This window comes from Platalea leucorodia, assembly GCF_965183815.1.
Source record: "Platalea leucorodia genome assembly, chromosome: 3".
NCBI lineage: Eukaryota > Metazoa > Chordata > Aves > Pelecaniformes > Threskiornithidae > Platalea > Platalea leucorodia.
In genome coordinates this window covers 37351319-37375369 of record NC_138825.1, presented here as the reverse complement: position 1 = coordinate 37375369, position 24051 = coordinate 37351319, and the positions used below count along the sequence as shown (strand labels likewise).

Genomic DNA, 24051 nt, shown 5'->3' with positions numbered 1-24051 from the left:
AGAGCTCTTCAAGAAAGTGACATTTCACTGCCTTACACGCAGTGTAGCGGAATTTGCTTTTTTTCTGTTATGGATAGAGTGGAGAAAGCATGGAGTGGAGGGCCAGGGTATACACAGGCAGTCTGGAAAGGGCTGGGGGATGTGAGACCGTCTGCGAGGCAACCTTGGCAAGGTCTTCTTTTCTTGTGGATTCAGTAGGATTGAGGAGCTTCAACTAACCAACGTCCTCTCAAGTGTTATTGCGTTGCAGTTGCTTCCTACCCCTTTTCAATTTCTTGGGTTTGGGAAAAGGACCTTAATGACATTTGCCTTTTTTTCTACACATTACTGAGTGAAGTAGTAGAACGTTAATGATTTCAGTATAAGGGAAGGCAAACCTACATAATTTATATATGTGCTGGATATGAACCAAAATGTCCTAATCCCAGGGAAAAGTAATATTCAGGATTGTTTGGTGGCTCTTGAAAAGGTATAAAATCTTCAGACTGAAATTCAGTTAACTCCCCCCCCCCCCCGCCTTCCCTTCTCTCCCTCAATAGGATGAGAAAGGAACTGAAATTTTAAGATAATGAGACCTAAGGAAGATCTGTAGGGGAGAGTTTATTCAGTCGTGTTTTGTACAACAGGAACCCTGGAACCAGTTAAATGTGTCATGTGTAATAACGGGAAGGCCAGAGGCATAGTTCTTCTGGTTTGGAACTAATATTTTTAATCTGGCAGTTCATTCCCTGTATATGCTTCTTGTTCATTTGCTTGCATGTCCTCTTCATCTATGATTCATGAGAACCATTTAATTAAAAAAAGAGCTGTACTTAAGTGTTACCAAAATAATGTCTGGTGTTCAGCAGGAGCAATCCAGTTATTTTCAGTTTAAATTATCAGGCTTTCAATACTGGAATCTAATTACTTAGGAGTAATCCGCAGTTGATTATTAGGAGAAAATGATTTGGTCAGTGTTAAAGTAAAGCAGGCTGTTTACAGGTCATGTAAAGAAATATTTTTTTAACTATTTGCTGCAAGTTTAGTTGCAACCCTAATACGAAAAACATGCCTAGGTTACAAATAGTGTTTTGGGCAGAAAGCTGATAAATTTGCTATGAAAACTACTGCTTCTGTTTTCTGTGAGCCTTAAGCAATGTTTATGAAATCTTGCTAATATTTTTGTTTCCAGAAGCAGCAGTAGATAGACAGATCACATTTCCTTTATCTCCAGCTCATAATACTGAAGTGGAGAGAAATGGAAAACCGGGACTGGTTGAATTCAATGAAGAAATGCAGTATATGGATGTAGAAGAACCACAATGTAAGTTTTATTTATCTTGTTATACCTTGTTTTAAATATGAGCTTGCTTTTTTCTTTTTTTTAATGATACACTGGAATCTCTCTGCAAAAATTTCTCAGCCATTTAAAATAGACTGATTTCTCAGCCCTGTTCAATGTTGTCTCTCTCACTGGTCTGTTTACTGTATGAGTTGAAAGTTTAGCACAAACGCACCAAAACAAAAAAAAGTACTGGAGAGTTTTGGTGCTTAAAAGCAGATTAGTATTTACTGGAATTTAGAAATAAAGTAGACTGATATAGCACTTTTCTGACTTAAACTCTTACCCTGTTCCAGCAGTATTTTACTTTGTTTCCTTAGCTAGTTTTAATAGAATTTTTATTTACGTACCTGGCTTTTGTAGAGACTGCTGCTGTAAACCAAGAAAAATAAACAACTGGTAAAGAATTCATAACTAGTCATGTTAATTTTCAGCTATATCAGATTTGCTGTGCCTGTTTTTAGAACCTTTTTTGTTAACCAATACTCTTCCATAAAATCTGTTAGAGAGACTCTGAAAGGTGATCAGATTGGATCCAAATGAGGAGAGCTACAGACTAAACATTGATAGTTGGAGTGAATCAGTTCCAGGACTAAGATTCCTTTTTTTGGTCCTTTCAACAGTCTTACTTTACACCTTCTTTTCTTTCATGTGATCGGGCTTATCTAGAGCATGACTTTAAAGGTCCCTTCCAACCCAAACCATTTTATGATTCTATGACTCCAAGAAGGGTATTGCAAAGTGGGGGGGGAAGAGATCAAAGGGATGATAAAAGAAAAAGTGCTGGAAGTAGGTTTTTCGTGATGAGAAAGAAGCAGAAGATGAGTGAATGATAAGTTCAATAATTTCAATATACCACAGGAGAAACAAATTAGTCTGGTTTGTGGGTTTGTTGGTTTTTTTGGTTTGTGTTTGTTTGTTTTTTTTTTTTTTTTTTTCCTTAAACAGTTCTGTCCTGCTTCAGAAAAGACCCAGTGAGAGTTGTGGATCAAAATATATTGGTTCATCATTTTATCAGTTGTGTATTTTGTGGCTCAGAGCCAGTCAACGTACATATTATCCATATAATACAACTGAAAATGCTTTGAAAACTGTCATTTACTTTTATTGGTTTCACTGGAAAATGGCTTAAAGTGAACCTCAAGCGATTGTTAGTGTTTCGATGTAGAGTTTATATGTATTTAGTGATCAGAATTTGACATAGGGTATTTTTAACCCATGCAAATGATCAGATTTTGTGACTTAATTATGAGTAATTCAGGTCCATATTACTCATGTTTTTTAAGGTCTTAGATTGTGTCCATTTCTGGAGGAACACAAGGAAGATATACTTTGTGGTCCAGTATGGCTGGCTACTGGACTTGATCTATCAGGACATGCTGGAATGTTGACACTAACAAGTCCAAAGCTTGTTAAAGGTAAACCAGTTTATTATGTTCTTCGCATGAAGTATGCGTGACTAAAGTGCATCTCATACTTCTGTAGCCAGAGTTTGGTTTGTATTCATTTTCATATTGACAGATTTTGCTGTATTAACACAATTGTGAGTTACCTTTTCAAACTGATCCTAAAGCACTGTAATTAATGTAGTTGAGCTCTGCTCGTACACTATATCTGTGAAGTTGAAATGTATTTATAACTTGCCCTAGTAAACTAAGCAAATTCTCCCCCCCCCCGGCTCTCCCTTCCTTTTTTTTTTTCCCCACTTTTAGGCATGGCTGGTGGCAAGTACCGCTCATTTTTAATTCATGTTAAAGCAGTGAATGACAGAGGAACAGAAGAAATCTGCAATGGTGGCATTAGACCAGTTGTTAGAATACCATCTCTAAAACCTCAGACTAACAAGGGCCATTCCCTTGCTTCATTGTTGGCAAAAGTTGCAGCAGGCAAGGTAACGAATAGCCAAGAAAGACATCTGTGTTAAGGTTGTAGAACTGGTATGATTTATGTAATCTGAAAATTAAACATCTGTTAGGAGAATTAAGATCCATTAAAAATGACTTTTTTAAGAGTTGACACTGTCTTAACATTTTCAAGAACCAGAGTTCAACATCTCTAAGTTGTTTCTTCTTCTGTGCAAATTTAGTTGAAAAAGTCTGTTCTGCCACTTTTCCATTCTGAGCACTTTTTTTTTTTTGAAATTTTTGTTTCCATGAGTGTTTTCAGTAACTGATATACTTCATCCTCTTAGGAAGATCTGTGTGTGTTTGTGTGTGTATTTTACTCTTGATCCTTGTAGTTGTAAGATTGGATGATATAATGTATGTCTTGTGGACATTACTAGAATGGTTACAACATAATAAATTACACAACATTGTTAAATTTGATGTTCTGTATTAAAGCAATTAGTGAATAAAAGTAGTCTGGTTTAGTACAATGCTCAAAGCGAGTGAGAGATTTTACTGTACTTGTATGCATTTCACTGAACAAGGTATAAAAATGAAGCAGTCAAAAACAACATGATTTATGATTTTTTTTCCACCCCAAAAAAAATCAGGAAAAGCCATCTAGCAAAATTGAAGCCACTAATTCTTCAAGAAAATCAGACAATCTGAGAGGCTGTGACTTACTTCAAGAAGTCTCTGTAACAATTCGAAGATTTAAAAAAACTTCCATTTCAAAGGAAAGGTTAGTAGGTGTTTTATAATTCTAAAAAATACTAGATTTAGTTACACTTGTCATAAAATACTTAGTTCTCAAAATAGCTCGGGTCAAACCACTGTTTCAAGTTGTCATTTCATAAACATATTTTATATGGAAAATCCTTTAAATTGTGAGTTCGAGGGCACTGTGCTGTGCAAGTTGTGGTAGAATAACATCATGCATGAAGTTCTATGTTGAGTGATTATTTGCCTGACTTGAAAAGGCAAATGTAAATAAGTTTTCTTGGTAAATTAGATAAATTATTTGGACAGATTTTTTTTAAAGGAAGCATCTTTCCTTTGTATTTCCACATGTTGTCTTGTTTCTTACAGCAGAGAGTATATTATTTGTCAAAAAGTTTAGAATCAAATTTAACTAACAAATTGTTACTCAAAAAACTGGTTAAAGTCTCTATGGATTGGTACTACAGGCCTAAATACGAGTAATACAGTATTTAGTTTGTATTACTGCCACCCCACAATGTTGGCACTGGCTGTAATGGGCTTAAAGAGGTCAAAGAGGCTGCAAAGAGGTATGTGCAAATGGTTGCCAAAGAATGTTGTAGATGATGAAAGTTTAGGTTTAGAAGTTACTAGACAAGTTAATAGGAAAAAAAAAAGAATTCTCTGAAGGTTACTAAATATACAGTAACCTAGGAAGTTCTGTGAGCAGAAAATGGGAAGATGGGGAATGTGTGCATGGAAAGTATCATATATGCTTGTTGTACTAGTTTTACTCTCATTTAGGCATCTTTTTTCCACCTTTCCTAAGACAGGATACAAAGCTGGAGGGACACTTTAATGGGAGAATGGCCATATTGGATAATTCTGTTTTTTATTTCCCTCCCCTCCTCCCTAGAGTTCAACGGTGTGCCATGTTACAGTTTTCAGAGTTCCATGAGAAGCTGCTCACCACTCTTTGCAAGAAGACAGATGAAGGTCTGACTACAGAACATACTCAGAGTCTTGTACTAGACACACTTTGTTGGCTGGCTGGAGTGTATTCAAATGGACCTGGCAGGTGAGAGAGAAATTGTGTTTAAATTAGCATGGCTATTTCTCAGTATCAGCTCTGGTAAAAAAAAAAAAAAGTTTCATGTGATTCACTAAAGTATGCAACTTGTTTTTACAGCTCAAAGGAAGGAAATGACAGCTTGCTTTCTAAAACACGTAAATGTGTGTCTGATATAATCCGTGTTTGCTTCTTTGAAGCTGGGCGGAGCATAGCTCACAAATGTGCACGATTTCTTGCACTATGCATCAGGTCAGTGCTAATTATTTATATTTATTTTTATATATTTGTATTTTATATATATTTGGGGGTTTTGCATGCAGTCTGAATTGTATATACATGTTTCTTATTGTTTAACATATATAAAGCAACAAGATCTGGAAGATCATCTCTTGAGGCTAGAATGTGTTAGGGTATGACTACAAAGAATATCAGTCTTTCAACTTCATCTTCTGGAGGAGATTTTCTGTTTTGTTCTTACTTCATTAAATGTTAAAGTGTCTGTGTGTTTCTTTGTAGCAATGGCAGGTGTGACCCGAGTCAGCAGGGGTTTGGATCAGTTCTTCTAAAAGCTTTACTTGACAATATGCCTCTTTTGCCTGCTGCTGCAACAGGTGGTATGTATATGATGTTTATTGTCATAAAAATACATAGCACATTTGTTGTTTAGCATGTTTTGTTGGACTCTCTTGTGAAATAAGAACTAGGTAATTGTTCAGTTAGTACAAACTGCTTCTTGGAGTGGTCTGGTCAGGTGGTATCCAAGTATGAAGTATGCATTTGTAGATGATGGAATTTTAAGTAAATTAGCTTGCTTAAAACAGAGTGCTAAGGCACTTAGATTTTTGGGAGAGCTTAAGTAAGTTTTGCAAGAATTTTCAAAGGTGTTCAGCAACCAACAGATTCTGTTGACATAAGTAAGAGTCAGGATTGTCTGTTATCTGAAAATCAGATTTATTCCGGGGAGCCTGGCTATCCAAATGATGTCCAACTAGCAATCCACTTCTGTTACTTCTGCACCAAAAGGAAATTTTTAACTAAATTAAATTCCTTTCTCATCTACATTGCAGAGTAATGGTATCTTAGCACCTTGTTGAAGCCTTTTGAGTGTCAGATAGAATGAGCTTCATATTTGGGGTGGCAAGACCCGCTTTGTGTTTTTCACAGTATGACTTTGTTGAATTGCATCTAGCTTGGCATCACCAAGGGGTCTCGCAGGAAAGTTAGTTTGCAGTCCAAAATGCTTGTTGTGCTACCACCCAGGTAGAAACATTTAACATGCTGCTATTGAGGGTATGGAATGCACAGGGGGAGGAGGAGGAGGAAGCCGAGGTTTGTGTTTCCGTACAGAACCACTGCACTGTGCTCCCAGAACCGATCTGTAAGGAAACAGTGCCTCTAGCAAATACAGAATAAGGAGACAGCTGCTGAAAACAGAGGATAAGAGGAGAGGAAGAGTCAAATCTAGAGTAAGGCTTGGCTCTGAAGGGATTGGAACCCCTAGTCTAGCACCTTAGCTCATCAAGAGCATTTTGATTGTTGTGCTTAGTAGAAGCGGTGGGCAGAAGCAATGAAAGAAGCATGTGCCTCTTGGGAACCTTTTCTTCAATTATGAATTAGTTGATAAGAGAATTTGAAGTACTTGTGGAAACCAATGATTACAGAATGATTCTAAATTGAAGTCTCTCAAAAAAACGGGAGGGGGAGAATGCTTCCTAGCCTGTATTCAGTAACCATTGGATACTTCATTTATCACTTCTATTGATTATGCTTCAAAGTATACTTTCTGAGGGGAAAACTCACATCATGTTTCACCTGCAATTTTTTTTTTTTTTAATGCAGGATCTGTGTATTGGTATTTTGTATTGCTGAATTATGTAAAGGATGAAGATTTGGCAGGATGTAGTACAGCTTGTGCATCATTGCTAACTGCTGTGTCCCGACAGTTGCAGGATCGCCTAACACCTATGGAAGCATTACTTCAAACAAGGTACTAAGAAATGTGGTTGTTGTAAACTTGATGAAAACAGACATGCAGACTGTCTAATGCCATCCTCTGGTGTTCTGAAAAAGGTTGGCTGTTTAAAAAAAGATGCATTTTGCCGTATTTGTTTGAGCAAGGATTAATTTGGTACAAGTCTGGAAAATAGTTGTGACTTGTGCAAAGTTAAAGGTGAATTTAATTGCTATCTTGCAGTTTACAGTGCACTTTAAGTCAGCAAATGTGTATGTAATGTTTGAAGTCTGTACAATCCTTAAGTTAGTATTTATGATTTTTATTTTAAGGATTAACAAAGCATGTCCTATTTTGAGTATAGGAGGGAATCAAATATACTGAATAGTTTCAGTTTTGCCTAATGCTACGCAAAACTGTAGTCTCTCTGTAACCTGAGCATACACTTAATGCATTGCTACTAAAGGCCAGATTCTAAGTGTGGAGACCGGGAGTAATTTACTGGGAATCCAGGTTCTTATAAATTATATATCAATGTAATTTCAGACTGTGATGATGCATCTTTTACATATTGAACTGATTGGTCATTTAACTTTGGATTTATGTGATACCTGAAGGAAATCTCTGGTGGTTCAGTTTTGTAGCAGTTTCCAAAGCCATATTATGCTGCTGTTAGGCAGCTCTTTCAATTGTGGTTTGTGGGCAACAGTTTTCCTCCAAGTCAAGCAAGATCAAAGTAGAAGAGGTTTGGTAGTGGTTAGTTCAGAATCTTCTGATCAAATTGAAAATTCAGTAAGCTAAGTTTGGAGGAGAAGGGGGATGTTTGGTTCTCTTCTTTTTTTTTAAAGGGCTATAATCCCAAAATACTTGATAAAAACTTGTTCTCAGGTATTATATTTGGATCCTTATCATGCTCTCTACTACATTCCTCTTCTCCGTTGTTATTTTATTTCACCATCTGTAATCCTTGCAGTTGATTAGAAGACTTATCCCAGCAATAGAAATGGTGACTGGATAATGGAGAATTTGAAAAATACACAAAGTGAACTGGAAAAATAAAAGGTTTTGTGTCTTCATGTTGAATTTTCTTTAGAAACCAAACAGAGGAGAAAAACATGAAAATTCCACTTGGCATGAGAATGGCACCTTTCTGTAGGAACTGACTTGTTCCTTCATATAGATTGTTTCCAAGTACCTCCTTTAAACAGCATATCTGAAATATATGGGTGTTTTTCCTTTCTGGTTGCCCACTTTTGAGTTTGGCACATGTGACATTTCAGGTCACTTAGTGGTGAACACAAGCTGTCTGCATCTCAAGGGAGGCTCTCTGAAGTGTGAGCCCCTGTTCTTGGCATCCTTCAGGCTTAGGTTTTCTGAATGTTTCTAGCTGGTGTTTTACTGATTTTCTTCTTGGAACTAAATTTGTTTTCTCTTTTAACTCAGTATCCCCACAGTTAAGATAAGAATAGCAGCAGACACATCTGTCTAATCCCGTATTTGATTACTATAGCTCTCTTTCTAGCAAGGACTGACTATTTCTTGACTTGGTTTACTAATTTAGACAGAATTTACTGGCCTTTCCTTTATGTCTGCAGATCAAGGGAATACCTCATTTCTCTTTTTTTAATGTAATGTAGAAGATAAGTATTAATATATATTTTTTAAGAAAAAAGAGAAATTAGTAGGCAGCCATTGCTTTACTCTTTTTCCCTTCCCTCTCCCTGAGCTGTATTTTATCATATTTGTGTGCATTTGTGTTGCAGAGTTTCTAGTATTGTTTTTTTCTTCTTTTTCATTATTCCCAGGTACAATAGCCTAACATTTGGTAATCAAATAAAAGCAGATGTCTACTTAAAGGATCTGCACATTCATGTTGTCTTAAGGCAGAGTAGTACTCATTTTACTATCATGTGCTGCAATAAAGCAAGCAAAACTTGCAAGGATAAGGCCAGATGGGTGTGTTACATGACTTGCAGTTCAGAGAAAACAAAAAAGGGATTTCAGACAGTATTTTGGGCTGTCCTACAACAAAGCAGGTTGGTTTGTCTCTGGCAAATCTGACAAATTTCTCCAGCCTGTTCTTGAAAGCACTTGATTAAAATAGTGGTGGAATTTAATTATTCTAAATATTGTAAGCTATTACATGGCTGAATTATTCTTATCATTAACACTTGAACTGTCTCCTTCTGCCCACATCTAATCTGAAATCTCTCCTGCTGCAGCTAAAGCCTTTTAATGTTTGTGTCCTGTCCACCTTGGCGATAAAGAGCAGATTATTTCATTCTTAAGAAATTTTGGATGTCTAGAGAATGTTTGTGTCTTGATTGTATTCTCCAGATCTGTAGTCATTCTTAAAGCCTTTCCTTGAGCTGTTTTCTTTGGTCTTCACCTTCCTCAAATTGTAGTACACAAAATTGTAAACATCATTCCAGTTGAGATCTCTGGTGAGTGAAGCAGAAGAAGTATTTCACATAGTTTATATTTGTTACTGCATAAATGAATAGGGTGATACTTAAGTCGTGCAAGTAATCAGTGTAAATGTTGAGCTGACCTGATTTATTGAGTTTGTAAATCTGATGTCTAAAACAGGCTGTGAAGGTACTCTGCTGAATTTTGTCTGAGCATTTTCCTGTGTTTTAGTAACCACTTTCCAGTAGCATGTTGTCTTGCTCTGCCTATGAAAAAAGGGCATGCAGCAAACATGGCAGTATCGCTAGATGTGCAGTATGCACTGCTTCTGTGTAGTACGTGCTTGTAGAGATCAACCTAAATTAATCTAATACATATTGTTCTTAGTATTAAGTTGTCATTTTAAATTTGCTACCTTGTAGGTGCTTGTAAGTAACTTGGTTGGGGAATGTATGTTAAATGGGTTGATCTGTAATTCTCAGATTTTCTTTCCTGTTTGTTTGGGTTTTTTTTAAGATCAGTAGAAATTATTGCCCTTCTGTATAACATCATTTTGTGACTGGTTACAGTCTTAGTATTGTGTGGCAAAAAGCATTGAGCCCCGCCAACATGGAAGCATGTTAATATTCAGAGAAGTCTAGAACCTGTTCTACCTTGTTGCTGGTGTTGTAGTATTCCTGTAGACATTTATCCTGTTGTGACTACTTGATCAAAAAAGACATTTAAACACTCCAGCCTTCTCAGCATTACCTGGTCGGGGCTTTCCTCCCTGCTGAAGAACAGAGAAGCTGCTCAGAAGCAGGGGGAGAAGGGGGTGGAGGAACCGCCTGTCTCTGCTGGCGTGTTCATGGAAATACTGCATAGTTGTTCTGGCTCTTGTCAGTCAAAGCATGAAGTGTTATGTGTTTCTCACTTTTGTACCTACACAGATACATTCTTTCTTTCTACTCCTGCTTAATAATTTGGCCTGATTTCCATTTTTCTCTCCTCTTGTCGGTTGCTGGCAGTAGGTATTGGTACAAAAAAAACCAACACTGATTTTGTTATTACTTTGGATTTTCCTTTTTCTTGGCTTACAAAACCCTAATTGATTTGGGACCACCTTTTTACCCGAGTGGTTGTATTATTTTTTCCCTGAAGTACTGCCAGAGTAGGAGTAATGAGATTTTCTTCTGTTGAGACATTTAAAGTACTTGCAAGTGTCGATTGGTATCCCTAGCAGCATTTTCTTTTTTCTTTATACTTCAGCTGGAAGAACAAGCTGAGGTGGAATTTCTTTTGCTGTTTTGGAAAACAGTACTGTGTTTTTATTGACTTCAGATAAATGTCTGATCTGCCATGTGCAGACATGCGTGTGGCTATGGCTAATTGTCAAAGGCTTGCAGTTCTAGTTTCCTTGTCTGAGTGTCATTATGTGTCATGTTTCCATGTTTTCAAAAGTATTTAGTAACAAAGAGTTACTTATTTAGTATCATAAGCTGTTTGAAAAGGTCACCTCATAAATGACTGTAATGAAATATAAGGAAATGGTAATTTCTAAGATATGCCAATTGAATTAAAAGAATAGTTTGGAATATAATAAATCCTGATGATGAAATACTTGGCCTTTTTCTGTAAATAATTTTCTATAAATTCTTATGGTTTGAATAGTGCTGTTTGTCTTATTCCATTTACAGATATGGATTATATAGTTCACCTTTTGATCCAGTTCTATTTGATTTGGAAATAAGTGGCTCTTCTTGTAAAAATGTATACAACAGCAGCATTGGAGTACAGTCAGATGAAATTGATTTGTCTGATGTTCTATCAGGTACGTATGTTTAACAGTAATCTATTGTGGAAGAATTGGTAATTCTCTCTATTACACTGTTTTCCTTTGGTGAAGATGTGGTTTTATACTTTCCATCTGTTTTATAGCTGTACGTAGTGAAGTTCAAGATATTCTCTTGCTTCGTGAGATCTCTTACATTTCCTGTAGCCCTTAGGACAAGAAAAAAAGCGGCTTTCTTATCTTTCTTTTCCTATCCCGTAGAAGATCTAAGAAAAGGCTAGAGATTAAACAGAAAGGCTGCTATCATTCCCTGGGTCAGAGTCATCTAGGAAGCATCTGTCACTTCTATTCGGCAGCTTCCTTGAGATGTTATTATTCATTTAGACTAGCAACCATCTCATAGGCAGAGAAAGCTAAATGGATTTTCCTGAAGTTGGGAAGCTGCCATATGGCACTCTTCTACTTAAATATTACAGATTTAATGAAATATTTTTTCTGTTTCAGAGGCATTAAAATACCTTAAAAGCATATTTGTATCTATCCTCTCAGGTTAGTTCATAAGTGAATCTTTAGGCCGTGGAACGTCCTAAGAATGAGACAATTTTTACCTGTCAGGAAATTCTTTTCATAGCAAGCATATCCATCAGTCATAGTGGCTCCTTTCCTTTTCTTGTATGCTCTTGTCCATCTCCTTCCCATCCCTCTCATTTGTTAGTATATTGAATAATAGTCTAGTTTTTATACTAACTTCGTGTATGATCTTAGTTGATTCATTATTTTCTTTCTCTTCCTTTCCAGTAACATCAATGTATTTTTGCAACCTAATTTTCTCACAGTGTAGAATGAATAGACCATCCATATATAATTTATTTCTGGAATTAAGAAGGTTACACTGTGCTTCTGCTGTCACATTTGATAGTTTGACTTATTAAGATTTGTTCAGATTTGGCAGCATTATCCATTTTAAAATAGACTTCATTTATATTGTGGATGTGATAGTGTTAAGGTGTTTGTTCCACAATGTGAAGTAACAAAATATGTGGATTATATTTAGTTGTTCCTTTCGACTATTCATGACTTAAAATGTCGCTATCAAGAAAACATCAGCTGATTGTGCAGGTGTTTATTTCTCTTTCAGGAAATGGGAAAATAAGTAGCTGTGCAGCTGCTGAAGGTAGTTTTACTTCCCTTACTGGACTTCTGGAAGTTGAACCTCTGCACTTTACCTGTGTTTCAACAAGTGATGGAACTAGAATAGAAAGGGACGATGCAAGTACGTTTACTGGTATATACAATTTTTCATTTTTTCTACTTAGCATAGTTCCACAATATGATATTTTTAATTGGAGATAATGAGCACTGTTTGACAAGCAGATTGCCTGTAGTTTTTATAAGTGTTGAAATGTTGGGTTTGTTGTTTTTTTGGTTTTTTTTGTTGTTTTGTTGGTTTTTTTTTAATATTTACTATATGTGCAGTTAAACTTCTTAGAGCTTAGCAAACAAACTGGATTCCAAATTTATTAATTTGAATCAATTTGTTTGTATTGGAGAGTATAACATAAAAGCTTGCATCTTTACCTTGGAGCCTTATGTGGCAAAAGAATTCCAGGGCATTAGGCGGCTCTTCTGCAATGAAAATGTTGCATGTGTGATGAGTGTGCATAGTCTATAAACCATATACTTTATAACTCAAGATGATACTTTGTAGCAAGAACTGTATTAAAAGGAGCTATTTCACTTGTTTTTACATTGCTGTTAACAATTAGTAAGGAATTAAATTAAAGGTATGTTTTTTATCATTTCTTTTCTACATACCTGTTTTTGTTTTGTTTGTTTGTTTCATGCCAGTGAGTACGTTTGGGGTTACCCCAGCAGTTGGTGGCCTCTCTTCTGGAACGGTTGGGGAAGCCTCGACAGCACTGAGTTCAGCAGCCCAGGTAGCTTTGCAGTCTCTCTCTCATGCAATGGCCTCAGCCGAGCAACAGCTCCAGGTGCTGCAAGAGAAACAGCAGCAGCTTTTGAAGCTTCAGCAACAGGTTGGAGGCTATTTGGCTATTTTTTAATGCTGTCTCTAAACTTCAAAAGCTGAGAAAGTAGTTGCAGAGCTAGTTGCCCTTTTTTTCCCCCTTTTTTTCCTCCATAGTGTATTTGAGGAAGGAACAGCTCTGCACTGAGGATCACTCTTAATAAGCAAAATGCTGAGAGTGTCTCCCAGGCTGCTTTGGTCTTTCAGATTTGTTTTTTGTGTATTTTGAGGGTGGGTTGGGAGTTTGTAACCAAAACTAAGTCTTAATGCATAAGTATATCAATCTGAAATTGAAAAAGCCCACTGAAATGAAAATTGCAATTGCTGACACAGGGAAGTACCAGTCATAAAGCCATTGTCAGTATGAAGCTTGGCTGTGTGGACTCTGCTCTTCAGTTGTAGGTTTTTCTATTATTTTTTGATTACTCCAATTAATTACTCAGGTTCCTCAGCAAGTGAGGTCAAATTGAATAGAGTTTCATTTTTCAGCTTATAGTTGGACATTTAACATGCCTATGTTGGAGGTAGCTTGGATTTGTGAAATCTAGTTTTATAACGGAAGTTGAACTTGTAGTTCAATACTACTGCTGTATCCACAAGCAGTATTATCTGCTACATACCCTACTTTCATTTTCCCCACAGAAGGCTAAGCTGGAAGCAAAACTGCATCAGACGACAGCAGCGGCGGCAGCAGCAGCATCAGCAGTTGGTCCTGTTCACAACTCTGTGCCTTCTAATCCAGTAGCAGCCCCAGGGTTCTTCATCCATCCTTCAGATGTCATTCCACCCACACCAAAAACAACTCCTCTATTCATGACTCCACCTTTGACTCCACCTAATGAGGCAGTTTCTGCTGTTATTAATGCAGAGCTTGCTCAGCTTTTCCCTGGTTCAGTCATTGATCCCCCAACAGTTAACCTTGCAGCACATAACAAAAATACAAGCAAGTCTAGAACGGTAATTATTTTTGGTTGTTTTTCTTGTAGAAACAAGATGCTGTAAGCCTTATCAGGATCTAATTGGTACTTGAGTGCTAGTAAATATCTGTTTATTTGGATGAGATGTGAAAACTATATCACTAAATTTAGACCATATGAAGGTGTATGAAAGCAAGACAGAGTTGTTATAGTACCTCAAATAATTTCTTTTAATTTGAGCTAGCTTAACTAGCTGTGTAAGGAGTTATTAATCCTTTGAACTCTTAGTAGTTAATGTATTTTAATGGTTTGTGCTCAAATCTAAATGTAGTGAGGTGTTGTCAAAATTGTACATCTTTAAATCACAAGAGGTTTTCTTACAGTCTTTTGTAAAGAACAGCTTATTATAAATGGATAGATTTTAATGACTTAATCTTAATGATGTTTTCCCACTCCTCAGAATCCACTTGGATCCGGTCTTGCTATTGCAATATCTCACGCTTCACATTTTCTTCAACCTCCACCTCATCAGTCAATTATTATAGAGCGGATGCACTCAGGTAAAACCAGAATTCCTAATAGTAATTTTGACGCATTTTCTAATAAGAAGTCGAATATTTTCTAGGGTGCTAAGTAAGTTCCTTAGCTGCAGTCTCACTTGGCTTTCCAAAGAAAAGATATTTTTCAGTTTGCATTTCTGTTGTATCTGGAAGTTTAAGACCCAGCATTCAGTGATGTTTATTAAGTTGAAAAATCCTGGGAGCTGGGGGAATATGTTGGGGTCTCTGGACAGAGCACCTGTTCTGAAATAATGCATAAAAAGCATAACAACTTAAATTAAATTGAAGCCAAAATTTTCTTTTCAAAGGGTGCAAGCTGTAGTGAGAGATTCTGAGATTGTGCAGCTATTTTTAACCTCAAATATACACCTTTTGAACAATATGTAAACAACGGCTTTATTGTTCGAGAAGTAACATCTCTTCACTGGTTAGCACGCACTGGTATTTCAGGCAATCCTGTGTTTTTCCCCTAGGAGCAAGAAGATTTGTGACCTTAGATTTTGGAAGGCCTATCTTGCTGACGGATGTATTGATTCCCACTTGTGGAGATTTGGCTTCTTTGTCAATTGACATCTGGACTTTAGGAGAAGAAGTGGATGGAAGGCGACTGGTAGTGGCTACTGACATTAGCACACATTCACTTATTTTACATGACTTGTTGCCACCCCCAGTTTGCAGGTTTATGAAGGTAAAAGGAGATAGACTGCATCATCTATCTTTTAAACTCTTGATCTTTGTTAGTGTATGAACTTTCTCTTAAGTTCTCTTCAGACCAAACTTTAGTTGGCTATAAGTTTTTTATGAATTTTTGACTTGGTGTTTAATTTGCCTGTTCTGATACAATTGTGTTACAGTGTAGTTGCGTTCTCTTTCAGATCACTGTTATTGGTCGATATGGTAGCACAAATGCCAGAGCAAAAATCCCATTAGGATTTTATTATGGCCATACCTATATATTACCCTTTGAAAATGAGCTGAAACTAATGCACGATCCCCTCAGAGGAGAAGGTGAAGCTGCAAATCAGCCAGAAATTGACCAACATTTGGCAATGATGGTTGCATTGCAAGAAGACATACAATGCAGGTTAGAAGAAAAAAATATGTATACTTACTAGTTATTTTAACTTAAAACACTGGGATATCATAATGTTATAGATTTTTTTTTTTTCTTCCCATGATATTCTTCAGACCAAAGAAAGCTCTGCCTTTGTTGTAGAATTGTTACAGTGAATATCTTTATAACAGTAACAAAGACTATGCTGTATTTTTTTTTCAATATCTGTTTTAACAGTGCATTCAAAATGGACCAGAAGTCGTCTTCTGGCAGGGTGATTGTCAGATGTATTGCCATTTGCTAATGTCTATTGAATTGTGTGTTGGAATGTTTCCCTTTAGGTACAATTTGGCCTGTCATCGGTTAGAAATCCTTCTGCAGAGTATTGACCTGCCACCACTCAATAGTGCTAACAATGCCCAGTACTTTTTACGAAAGCCAGACAAGGCAGTAGAAGAAGATAGCAGAGTATTTTCTGCTTACCAGGACTGCATTCAGCTACAGCTTCAACTCAACTTGGCTCACCATGCTGTTCAGAGGCTCAAAGTAGCTTTAGGTGCAAGCAGGAAAACACTGAAAGAGCAATCTGATCCGAAAGAGTTGATTCAGATGTCATCCACAGAACAGTTACGCACCATCATTAGATACTTACTGGATACTTTGCTTAGTTTGCTTCATTCTTCCAATGGTTAGTATTTTTTGAGGTTTTGATACTTTTGTCATGTTAGTAGAAAAAATTTGCAAGTGTTTCTATTTCTTGATCTGTACTTGCCCACTATAAAGCTTTTAAACTATGTTCAGATATGTTTTACTATGATTTTAGTAAGCTGGTAACATACAGTGTTTCACCAGTGGCACCAAGCTGACCTAACCACTTCTTGCTCCCGAAAAGGATAGGAAAGGGTGTCGAGGTCCTTTTCCCTTTTCTGTAGTCCTGGCTGCATATTCCTTTGTTCAGATAGTCATCTGATCCCTCTGTGGGCTGATTCAGTTTGCTGAAGTAACAAAAGACTGCCCAGGCAGAATACTCATGTTGTTTTCATAGGTAGAATCAGCTTGTGGAAGGATCTGTGAGCATCAAAGCCTGTGCAGCCCTGGGGATGGATTAGGCAGTTACAAGTGGGGAGGGGAAGCAGAAATTGCTTCTGTGGGGGGAAAAAAAGTCATAAAACCGGTATCTCTACTCAGTTCATGGTTTTTAATATCCAGTAAGAATTTTTATATTCCAAACTTGCCATTGAAAGAGTTCTTGGAGAATCGAAATTGAAAAGTCTGAGTAGGAGTGGTGGGTTTTTTTGGTTTTGTTTTTTTAAAAAAAGAAAAGGCAGAACATTGTTCTATTGATAGATAGGTGTGTCTGTCTTGTAATTTTCTGTGCCAGTTTGTTCTTAAGCATAGCGATGGTTTGGGTTTGTTTTGTGTAGATTTTGCACTGGCATGAAATTGATTTGGTTTTGACCAAATGGCCTGGTCTTTATGGGTTACCTGCAAATTACCATCTCCCCATGTGTTCCCTCCTACTTCCCCCCATGCCAATTAGTCTAATCATAATAGCTTTAACAACTTCTTGCAATCTTTTTCCTCCTACATTTTCAAGCTGTTGTCTCCTTAAACATAGGTGCTTATTCTCTTTTCTTAAAAGGGCACTCTGTTCCTGTGGTTCTGCAAAGTACTTTTCATGCTCAAGCTTGTGAAGAATTATTTAAACACCTGTGTATCAGTGGAACCCCAAAGATACGATTGCATACTGGCCTTCTGCTTGTTCAGCTCTGTGGAGGAGAAAGATGGTGGGGTCAGTTTCTCTCAAACGTACTGCAGGAATTATACAATTCAGAGCAACTTCTCATATTCCCACAAGACAGGTAAGGTATAAGTCTATATTGATACATTACCTGTGGATCACTTAAATAATTCCATTGTTCATAACTTAGCGTTGGAATTGACAGAATGTGACTGAAGGATACTTATACATCTATTCCATTGATTTAAGAAATAGTCCCAAAAAAGCACTGCAAATAATAAATGTCTGATTGCAGTTATTTACTGCACTTATTTGGTGCTTATGCCACAATAAGTTGCTATTTTTCCTTACTTGGAGATCTTCACATGCCTAGCAGGATTGCTCCCCAGTGTCAAAAATTGCCTTCTCCTTTATCAGGCTTAAATGTACCCTCATCATAGAGCTGCTCTTCTAATGCATTTGGAAGTAGGATTGAGACTGGAAAGCACACTATTAGCATTTAATACAAAAGATTTCTTTGAGATAAGAGCAAACAAGCGTAGAGTTGAGCGTTGACTGTTAGATGTGTTGATTATTTCAGATCATTGATTGAGGTCTTTGATATTCTAAACATTAGCATTTTATTTTAATCAAACGTATTTGCTGTTCTGTGGCTTTCTGCCTTCTTTGGTCAGCAACATTTATGTTTTCGTAATCTTTTTAAAATGAATTAATTCAAGGATATAAGGATATGTGGATTTAATTCTCTATCCCTGCTATTCAATATATAGCTAATAGGAAATAAAACGGATGTGATCTTGTTTCAGATGTACAAAGTGGAATGTTCTGCTGACCTCTTGAGGGTGGAAGAGAAAATGTTCACCCTAAAATACTGCATTATCCTCACAACAATAGAACATGAAATCCAGTTCATTTGCTGGGCCACAGTACTGCTCTCTGTAGCAATCTGCTTGTGTCTCAGATGAAAGCCTAGGAGAATATTGTTCTATAAGGGGTGTTTCAGAATATTACTGGATCTGAAAAAGAAATAAAATCTTAAATATGTAAATTTTATTTTTAGGGTCTTCATGTTGCTTTCTTGCATTGGCCAAAGATCGCTTAGCAACAGTGGTGTGTTAGAAAGTTTACTTAATCTCCTGGATAACCTGCTGTCACCACTGCAACCTCATTTACCTGTGCACAGAAGAACTGAAGGTAGCCCTCTAATTTGGGAAACTATATTTTCATATTCATTATAAGCTAGAAAATTGGAGACTAGCTCACAATTTTTCATGTATTAAAAGAAGAAATTGCTCATTTACTGTATTTCCAAAACACAGTTGTCTTTTAAAATGTGCTGAAACTTCTTGTTCTTTAGGTGCTAAAAGAGATTCCTCCCCTCACCCCCACCCCCCCCGTTGTAACCTGAGCAAAATCTATTTGGTTGCTTTTAATTCAGCTAGGAAGATTTAAAGATTTAACAAAGTGGGGGGAACATCCAATGTGTAGACAGCTCTAGTGGCTCCAGTGAACGACAGTGGAATGTGGTGTTTTGGAAAGAAGTGCCCCTTTTTGCTCATGAGTTACTTTCTAGGTTTCAAGCTTTTGAGGTAAAACACCGTTATGAAGACAAGTTTGTTAGATGTATCTGCATGGTTTCTGCAAACTGTGTGGGGTTTTTTTGTAATCACAAGGAATTTACATTTTTTGACCCTAAAAAAATTACTGAAATTATCTTCTCCAAACTTGATTTTCTTTGAGTGTTTTAACCACCCTAAGTTTGAAGAAAATGCTTGCTTTTGGAAACATCAAACTCTAGGCTACTTCATTTGTTACATACATGTAGCGGAGCATTGTAGAAGATACGTTGTTTAAAATTCTTACTCTTGTGAACTTGATAAATGCCAGCTGAGACTCTGTCCTTACTTTTTACCTTGTCTCCTCATGTAAACAAGCCTACAGCTGGTGTCAGAAGCTGCCCTATTGCTTCCCATTGGTCTACCGTGTACTTTCTCTATCGTGGCCATATCCTGCTGTAGTCTCTAACTAGTTTGAGGCAAACCCAAGCTTACGTCTCCTCTACCTCTGTTTGCACTCTCCCCACAGCTGCCAATTCCTTTCATAGCTCTTGCCTTACTAGTTGTCCTCACGGAGGACTTTAGGAAGCAGAAGTAACTGATACTTCAGAGCTTTATTTGCTGGTCTTCCAGCTTCCTTCCTCCTGGACAGTACAGGTGAGTACTAGGGCATTATTATGTGTGGTGGAAGCATCAGGTATGGCAGAAGAAATTCCTGTTTGAGAACTATCACACATAACTAAGGGTCAAAGGGGTGAAAACTTACTGGGGAAAAAGTCAGAAAACAAAGGACAATCAGAGGAAGAGGTGAGTGTTGTGGGTAGAGAGAAGTTGTAGACTTTGAGGCGAGGGGGGAAGGAATAAGCAAAAGACACTTGGAGGGAGGGAGAGAAGCTGAAAACTTTGATTCCCCCCCCCCCCCCCCCCCCATCCCGAAGAGATAAAAGGAAAAGAAATGCACTTGTTTAAACAGAAGTATGAAAAGGTAGATACTTCACTCTGCAGCAGGCTCCTTCCTTTTTATTCCACCAACCCAAAAGGTGTGTAGCAGTCAGCAGTGCTACTCATTTCTATTCTTGCAATTTAGTCTGCAGTTGCTGTTCAGGTCCTGTTCGGGGGAGGCCTCCTGTGGCTCTGCCTGCTTGGGCTGGGCTGCTTTCTGCCAGTGGGGACAGGAAACCGGAGTTAACACTTAGGGCCTGCATCCTAGTGCTTGGGCTGCCAGCAGCTACATGCGATTTTGGGTTTTTGTGATTTCCATGCCTTAGTTTTCTTGTTTGATCTGGAATTAATAATAGTTAGAGTTAGTTAAAGCTTTTTTGAGGTCAGTGCATGAAAAGTGCAGTGTAGTTAAATGTGGCTCAGCACAGTGCACAGATATGAAAATGTGCGTGTAACCTCTAGTACTCATGACTTTGCTGTGTTGATATTATGTAAAAGTATGCCATTTGCATAATGACTGTGATTAATTGGTCATTAATTGTAGGTTTCTGGTCTTTATTGAGCACTCACGGGTTTACTTTAGAACTCTTCATTTAGATTTGCTTATGCACACAAAGATTTTTCTTGCATGATGTGTAAAATATGGGATTTTTCCCTTCTGCCGGTACAAAAATACTGCATTTAGTGTGTGAGACTGAAATAGGCAATAGCCAGTCATTAGACCAGCATGGTTCATCTAGTCTGAGCTCAGTCTTGGCTTTCCTGCATCTTATTCAAATGGCTACATGAAAATACACTAACAAAGAAGTAGAAATGAAGGTATTTGAGTGCACGGGTATAGCTGTCTTGTTGGAGCCCTGCTTGATGGAGGAATTTCGCACTATGGAATTTGAGGCATCTAATTTATGTGCTCTAATGCAAGCAGCTGTCATTCTGCATCTGGTATTTAGGAAATTTAGACATACAATTTTTGACTTGTTTTTAAAAATGCTGCTTAATTTTTAGCTTTAATGGTAGAGGTGAAGCTTTTGACTTCTGACTTCATCAGACTGAGAGAACTGTGACATATTCTCTTGCACCTGAGTTCTGTGCTGAATGTTTGATTTCTTCCCTCATTTATGAGTGCTCAGATTCTTATCATCATTTTTTAAAAAAAAAGGGAGTGGAATCTTTGTGGCCTAGTGAAATGTGTGCTATCTAATGCTTTTTATGATTTCGTTAAAACTGGTTTGTTATGGCTTCAAAACTTTATTAAGGCACTCAAATCTATTTCTTTTGAAGGAGTTTTAGACATTCCCATGATCAGCTGGGTTGTAATGCTGGTGTCCAGACTACTGGATTACGTAGCTACTGTTGAAGATGAAGCAGCCACAGCCAAGAAACCTCTGAATGGAAAAGAGAGGGAACGATTTTTGACAGGTATGTAACACTTATTATCAAAACTTGCTTCTATGAGTATTGGTTTGGGAGCTGTTCAAATACTTGAAATGTACTTTCAATTCACTTGAAAAATGAGATTTTAAAAACAGATATTGCGATCATTTTATTTGCACTGTTGTCTACTTCTGTTTGTCCCCTTCACCTTAGAAATACGACCTCTTTCATTTTTTTAAAGTGAAAAATACAGGATTGATTTTAGTTTGTAAAATGTCTGTACATTATCCTGTGTCTCTGGCACCTGGCAATTGAGAGTACACCATGTTGAGACAGTTTGTATTGTGAAAGGGGCAACAGTATGACTTCATAACTGCTTTGGTATTTGCCATGGTATTTGTATCCAGTATTTTTAAATGCATTTTTGTCTGTTTTTCATTATTATTTAAGTGGATTAGCTATGGATTTCTTTGAACGTCTTTTCTAAAAATGAAAACTGTAAAGCTTTTGTGTTATGGAAGCTGTTCAGGTATTTTTAGTTCGGACAGTCTTGCTTACCTCTTTACATGTTTTAAAAATAATGAAAACAAGATAGTACCACTGCATTTTAAAATAACACAGAAATATTACCATCAGTGGTGACAGTTGCATAAGACTGAGAGAGTTAAATTCTGCTTTTTTCTTTAGTGTTTAGTGTATGGAGATGCTAATCATTGCTGCAATGTAAATGCTTTTTCTCTGGAGTTAAGTGAGGTTTAATAAGATAGATTAATATCTCTTCTTCTTTTTTTTTTTTTTTTCTTTTCTTTCTATTTCCATTAGGAAACCAGTGGAGTTTTATAAATAATAGCCTTCACACACAGAGTCTGAGCAGATCTACTAAAGGCAACAGTAGCCTAGATAGACTGTATTCCCGAAAGATCAGAAAACAGCTTGTGCATCATAAACAGGTGACTTCCAGCACGGTAGTGGCTATTTTCACAGAAGTATATCCCATTTATTGTATATCTCATTTCTTGAAGGAACAGCTTTGGCCTTGGGACTCATTCAGCCTTGCTTTTGCATAGGTCTGGTTCTATAGCTAAAGGCTGCCTAACTTCTTTGACATCTGTCTCAAACCATGGGGCATGGGATCTGCTGCAAGAACAGATGTTGGAGTGCGGCCCATATTGGACAACAAACATAATTTAATAAATATAATTTACTTTCTAGATAAATCTGGGTACAGCTGAGTGCGAGCATCAAAGCTGTGATTTAAAAGTTGGTAATTCTTAAGACTCAGAATTTTCATTTCTAAATGCAACCATGCAGCTTTTATGACCCTGGGCATGTATGTCTTCAGCTCCTTTAAAAATACTGTTTCTTCTTAAACTTCGCCTGTTCTGGGTCTGCTAGTAGCCCCTTATGGTGTCTTAGTTAAAATGGTGTATAAACTGTATTTACAATTTGAACTGAAGATTACTATCATATGAACATACTGATCCTTTTAACATCTTATTGCTTAAATTTTCATTTTTTCCTATTAACATTTTCTTTTAGCAACTTAACTTATTAAAAGCAAAACAGAAGGCTTTGGTGGAACAGATGGAAAAAGAGAAAATACAAAGCAACAAAGGATCATCATACAAACTTTTAGTAGAACAGGCAAAACTAAAGCAGGCTACTTCCAAGGTATGATGCTCTGAAACTGTAACTGACTTCTTGTCCTTTGTGTGAAAAGACCTGTTCCTGCAAAGTCATTTTTGTCCTACGTTGACCTTATTTTAAAAAGCTTTTTCATCATGGCTGCTATCAAGTATATTCTGATGCTGAAAACAGCAGCCATCTGGAAATTTCTTGCACTGTGAAAACCAGTTTATCCTTCTACAGGGGTTTTTTAGGTAGTCATGGTCAAAATCACTAATAATCTTGTAGCTTTGGGAATGCCAGTCATATCTTTAAATTTTGGCTAACATATACCAATAGACATGTGAAATACTATTTTATATGGCTAACTTTCATGCATGATATTCTTCTGGATGCTCTCCTGGTTGAGCGATCAGAAAATAATCATGCCAATGACTGTGTCCCCACACTAATAAATACAACTTTTGAGAATGTTTTCTGAGCTTTCTCAGAAGCTTCCTAGCTTCCTGAAAGTAATTATCACGTAAGTTGTGGCATCTTGCAGTAAGCCCCAGATACCGAGGGTGGATGTGATAGTTAAAGAATTATTTTGATTGTGAGATGAGGTGCTGAAATATAGGGATTTCTGGAGATGGCAGCATGGACTTTACAGGGAACACAAAACAATGTGTAAATCTTTCTAGCTACCAAACTTAGGTATCTCTCCAAGTATTTACTCTCTGGTTCCAGAAGTACTAATGTCTGTTAGGATGACTGAAAGTAGGCCTGTGGAAAGAGATTATAGAATGTTGGACCTTAAAGGCAATCTAAAGGGAAATTCTGCAGCAACTTCCAGTAATTATGGGGAAAAAAAAAAACAAAAAAACCCAAACAAACCAATTTAAACACCATCGTAAAAATAAAGCCGTAAGTTTTCACTAACTCTGCTTGTCATGAGCTGCTCTTTCCTGCACTGTCTTCTGCTTTATTCCAGCAGGTTATATCAGGGGGGCTACTCCACTGGTGGCCCCCTTGAGACATCTTTAAATGAGTCACTGGCTGAAATATGCTGTCCAGCTATTTAAGTTTCACTTTATAGCAGCCACGTTAGATCAAAAAAGCATGTTGAAATAAAGAGTTTTCCCCTTGCAGTATCTTAACATCCAG

The 24051-nt window shown here is 37.1% G+C and overlaps 1 protein-coding gene across 10 annotated transcripts in view; it reads left to right on the top strand.

The window, feature by feature from the left end:
* Positions 1-24051, top strand: part of BIRC6 (baculoviral IAP repeat containing 6) — a 189764-nt gene that overhangs the window by 50593 nt on the left and 115120 nt on the right. For 6 of the 10 annotated variants that reach the window (XM_082307528.1, XM_082307523.1, XM_082307531.1 and 3 more), the window contains exons 14-34: positions 1172-1303; positions 2608-2739; positions 3034-3212; positions 3819-3949; positions 4823-4984; positions 5096-5227; positions 5495-5592; positions 6818-6965; positions 11015-11148; positions 12248-12394; positions 12958-13145; positions 13778-14092; positions 14513-14612; positions 15086-15300; positions 15488-15696; positions 16008-16354; positions 17309-17528; positions 18468-18601; positions 21187-21324; positions 22102-22229; positions 22819-22950. In XM_082307528.1, the coding sequence (XP_082163654.1) occupies positions 1172-1303; positions 2608-2739; positions 3034-3212; positions 3819-3949; positions 4823-4984; positions 5096-5227; positions 5495-5592; positions 6818-6965; positions 11015-11148; positions 12248-12394; positions 12958-13145; positions 13778-14092; positions 14513-14612; positions 15086-15300; positions 15488-15696; positions 16008-16354; positions 17309-17528; positions 18468-18601; positions 21187-21324; positions 22102-22229; positions 22819-22950 (3521 nt within the window). The remainder of the gene's footprint in view (positions 1-1171; positions 1304-2607; positions 2740-3033; positions 3213-3818; positions 3950-4822; positions 4985-5095; positions 5228-5494; positions 5593-6817; positions 6966-11014; positions 11149-12247; positions 12395-12957; positions 13146-13777; positions 14093-14512; positions 14613-15085; positions 15301-15487; positions 15697-16007; positions 16355-17308; positions 17529-18467; positions 18602-21186; positions 21325-22101; positions 22230-22818; positions 22951-24051) is intronic. The other 4 variants (XM_082307527.1, XM_082307526.1, XM_082307525.1 and 1 more) reach the window with 4 other exon arrangements.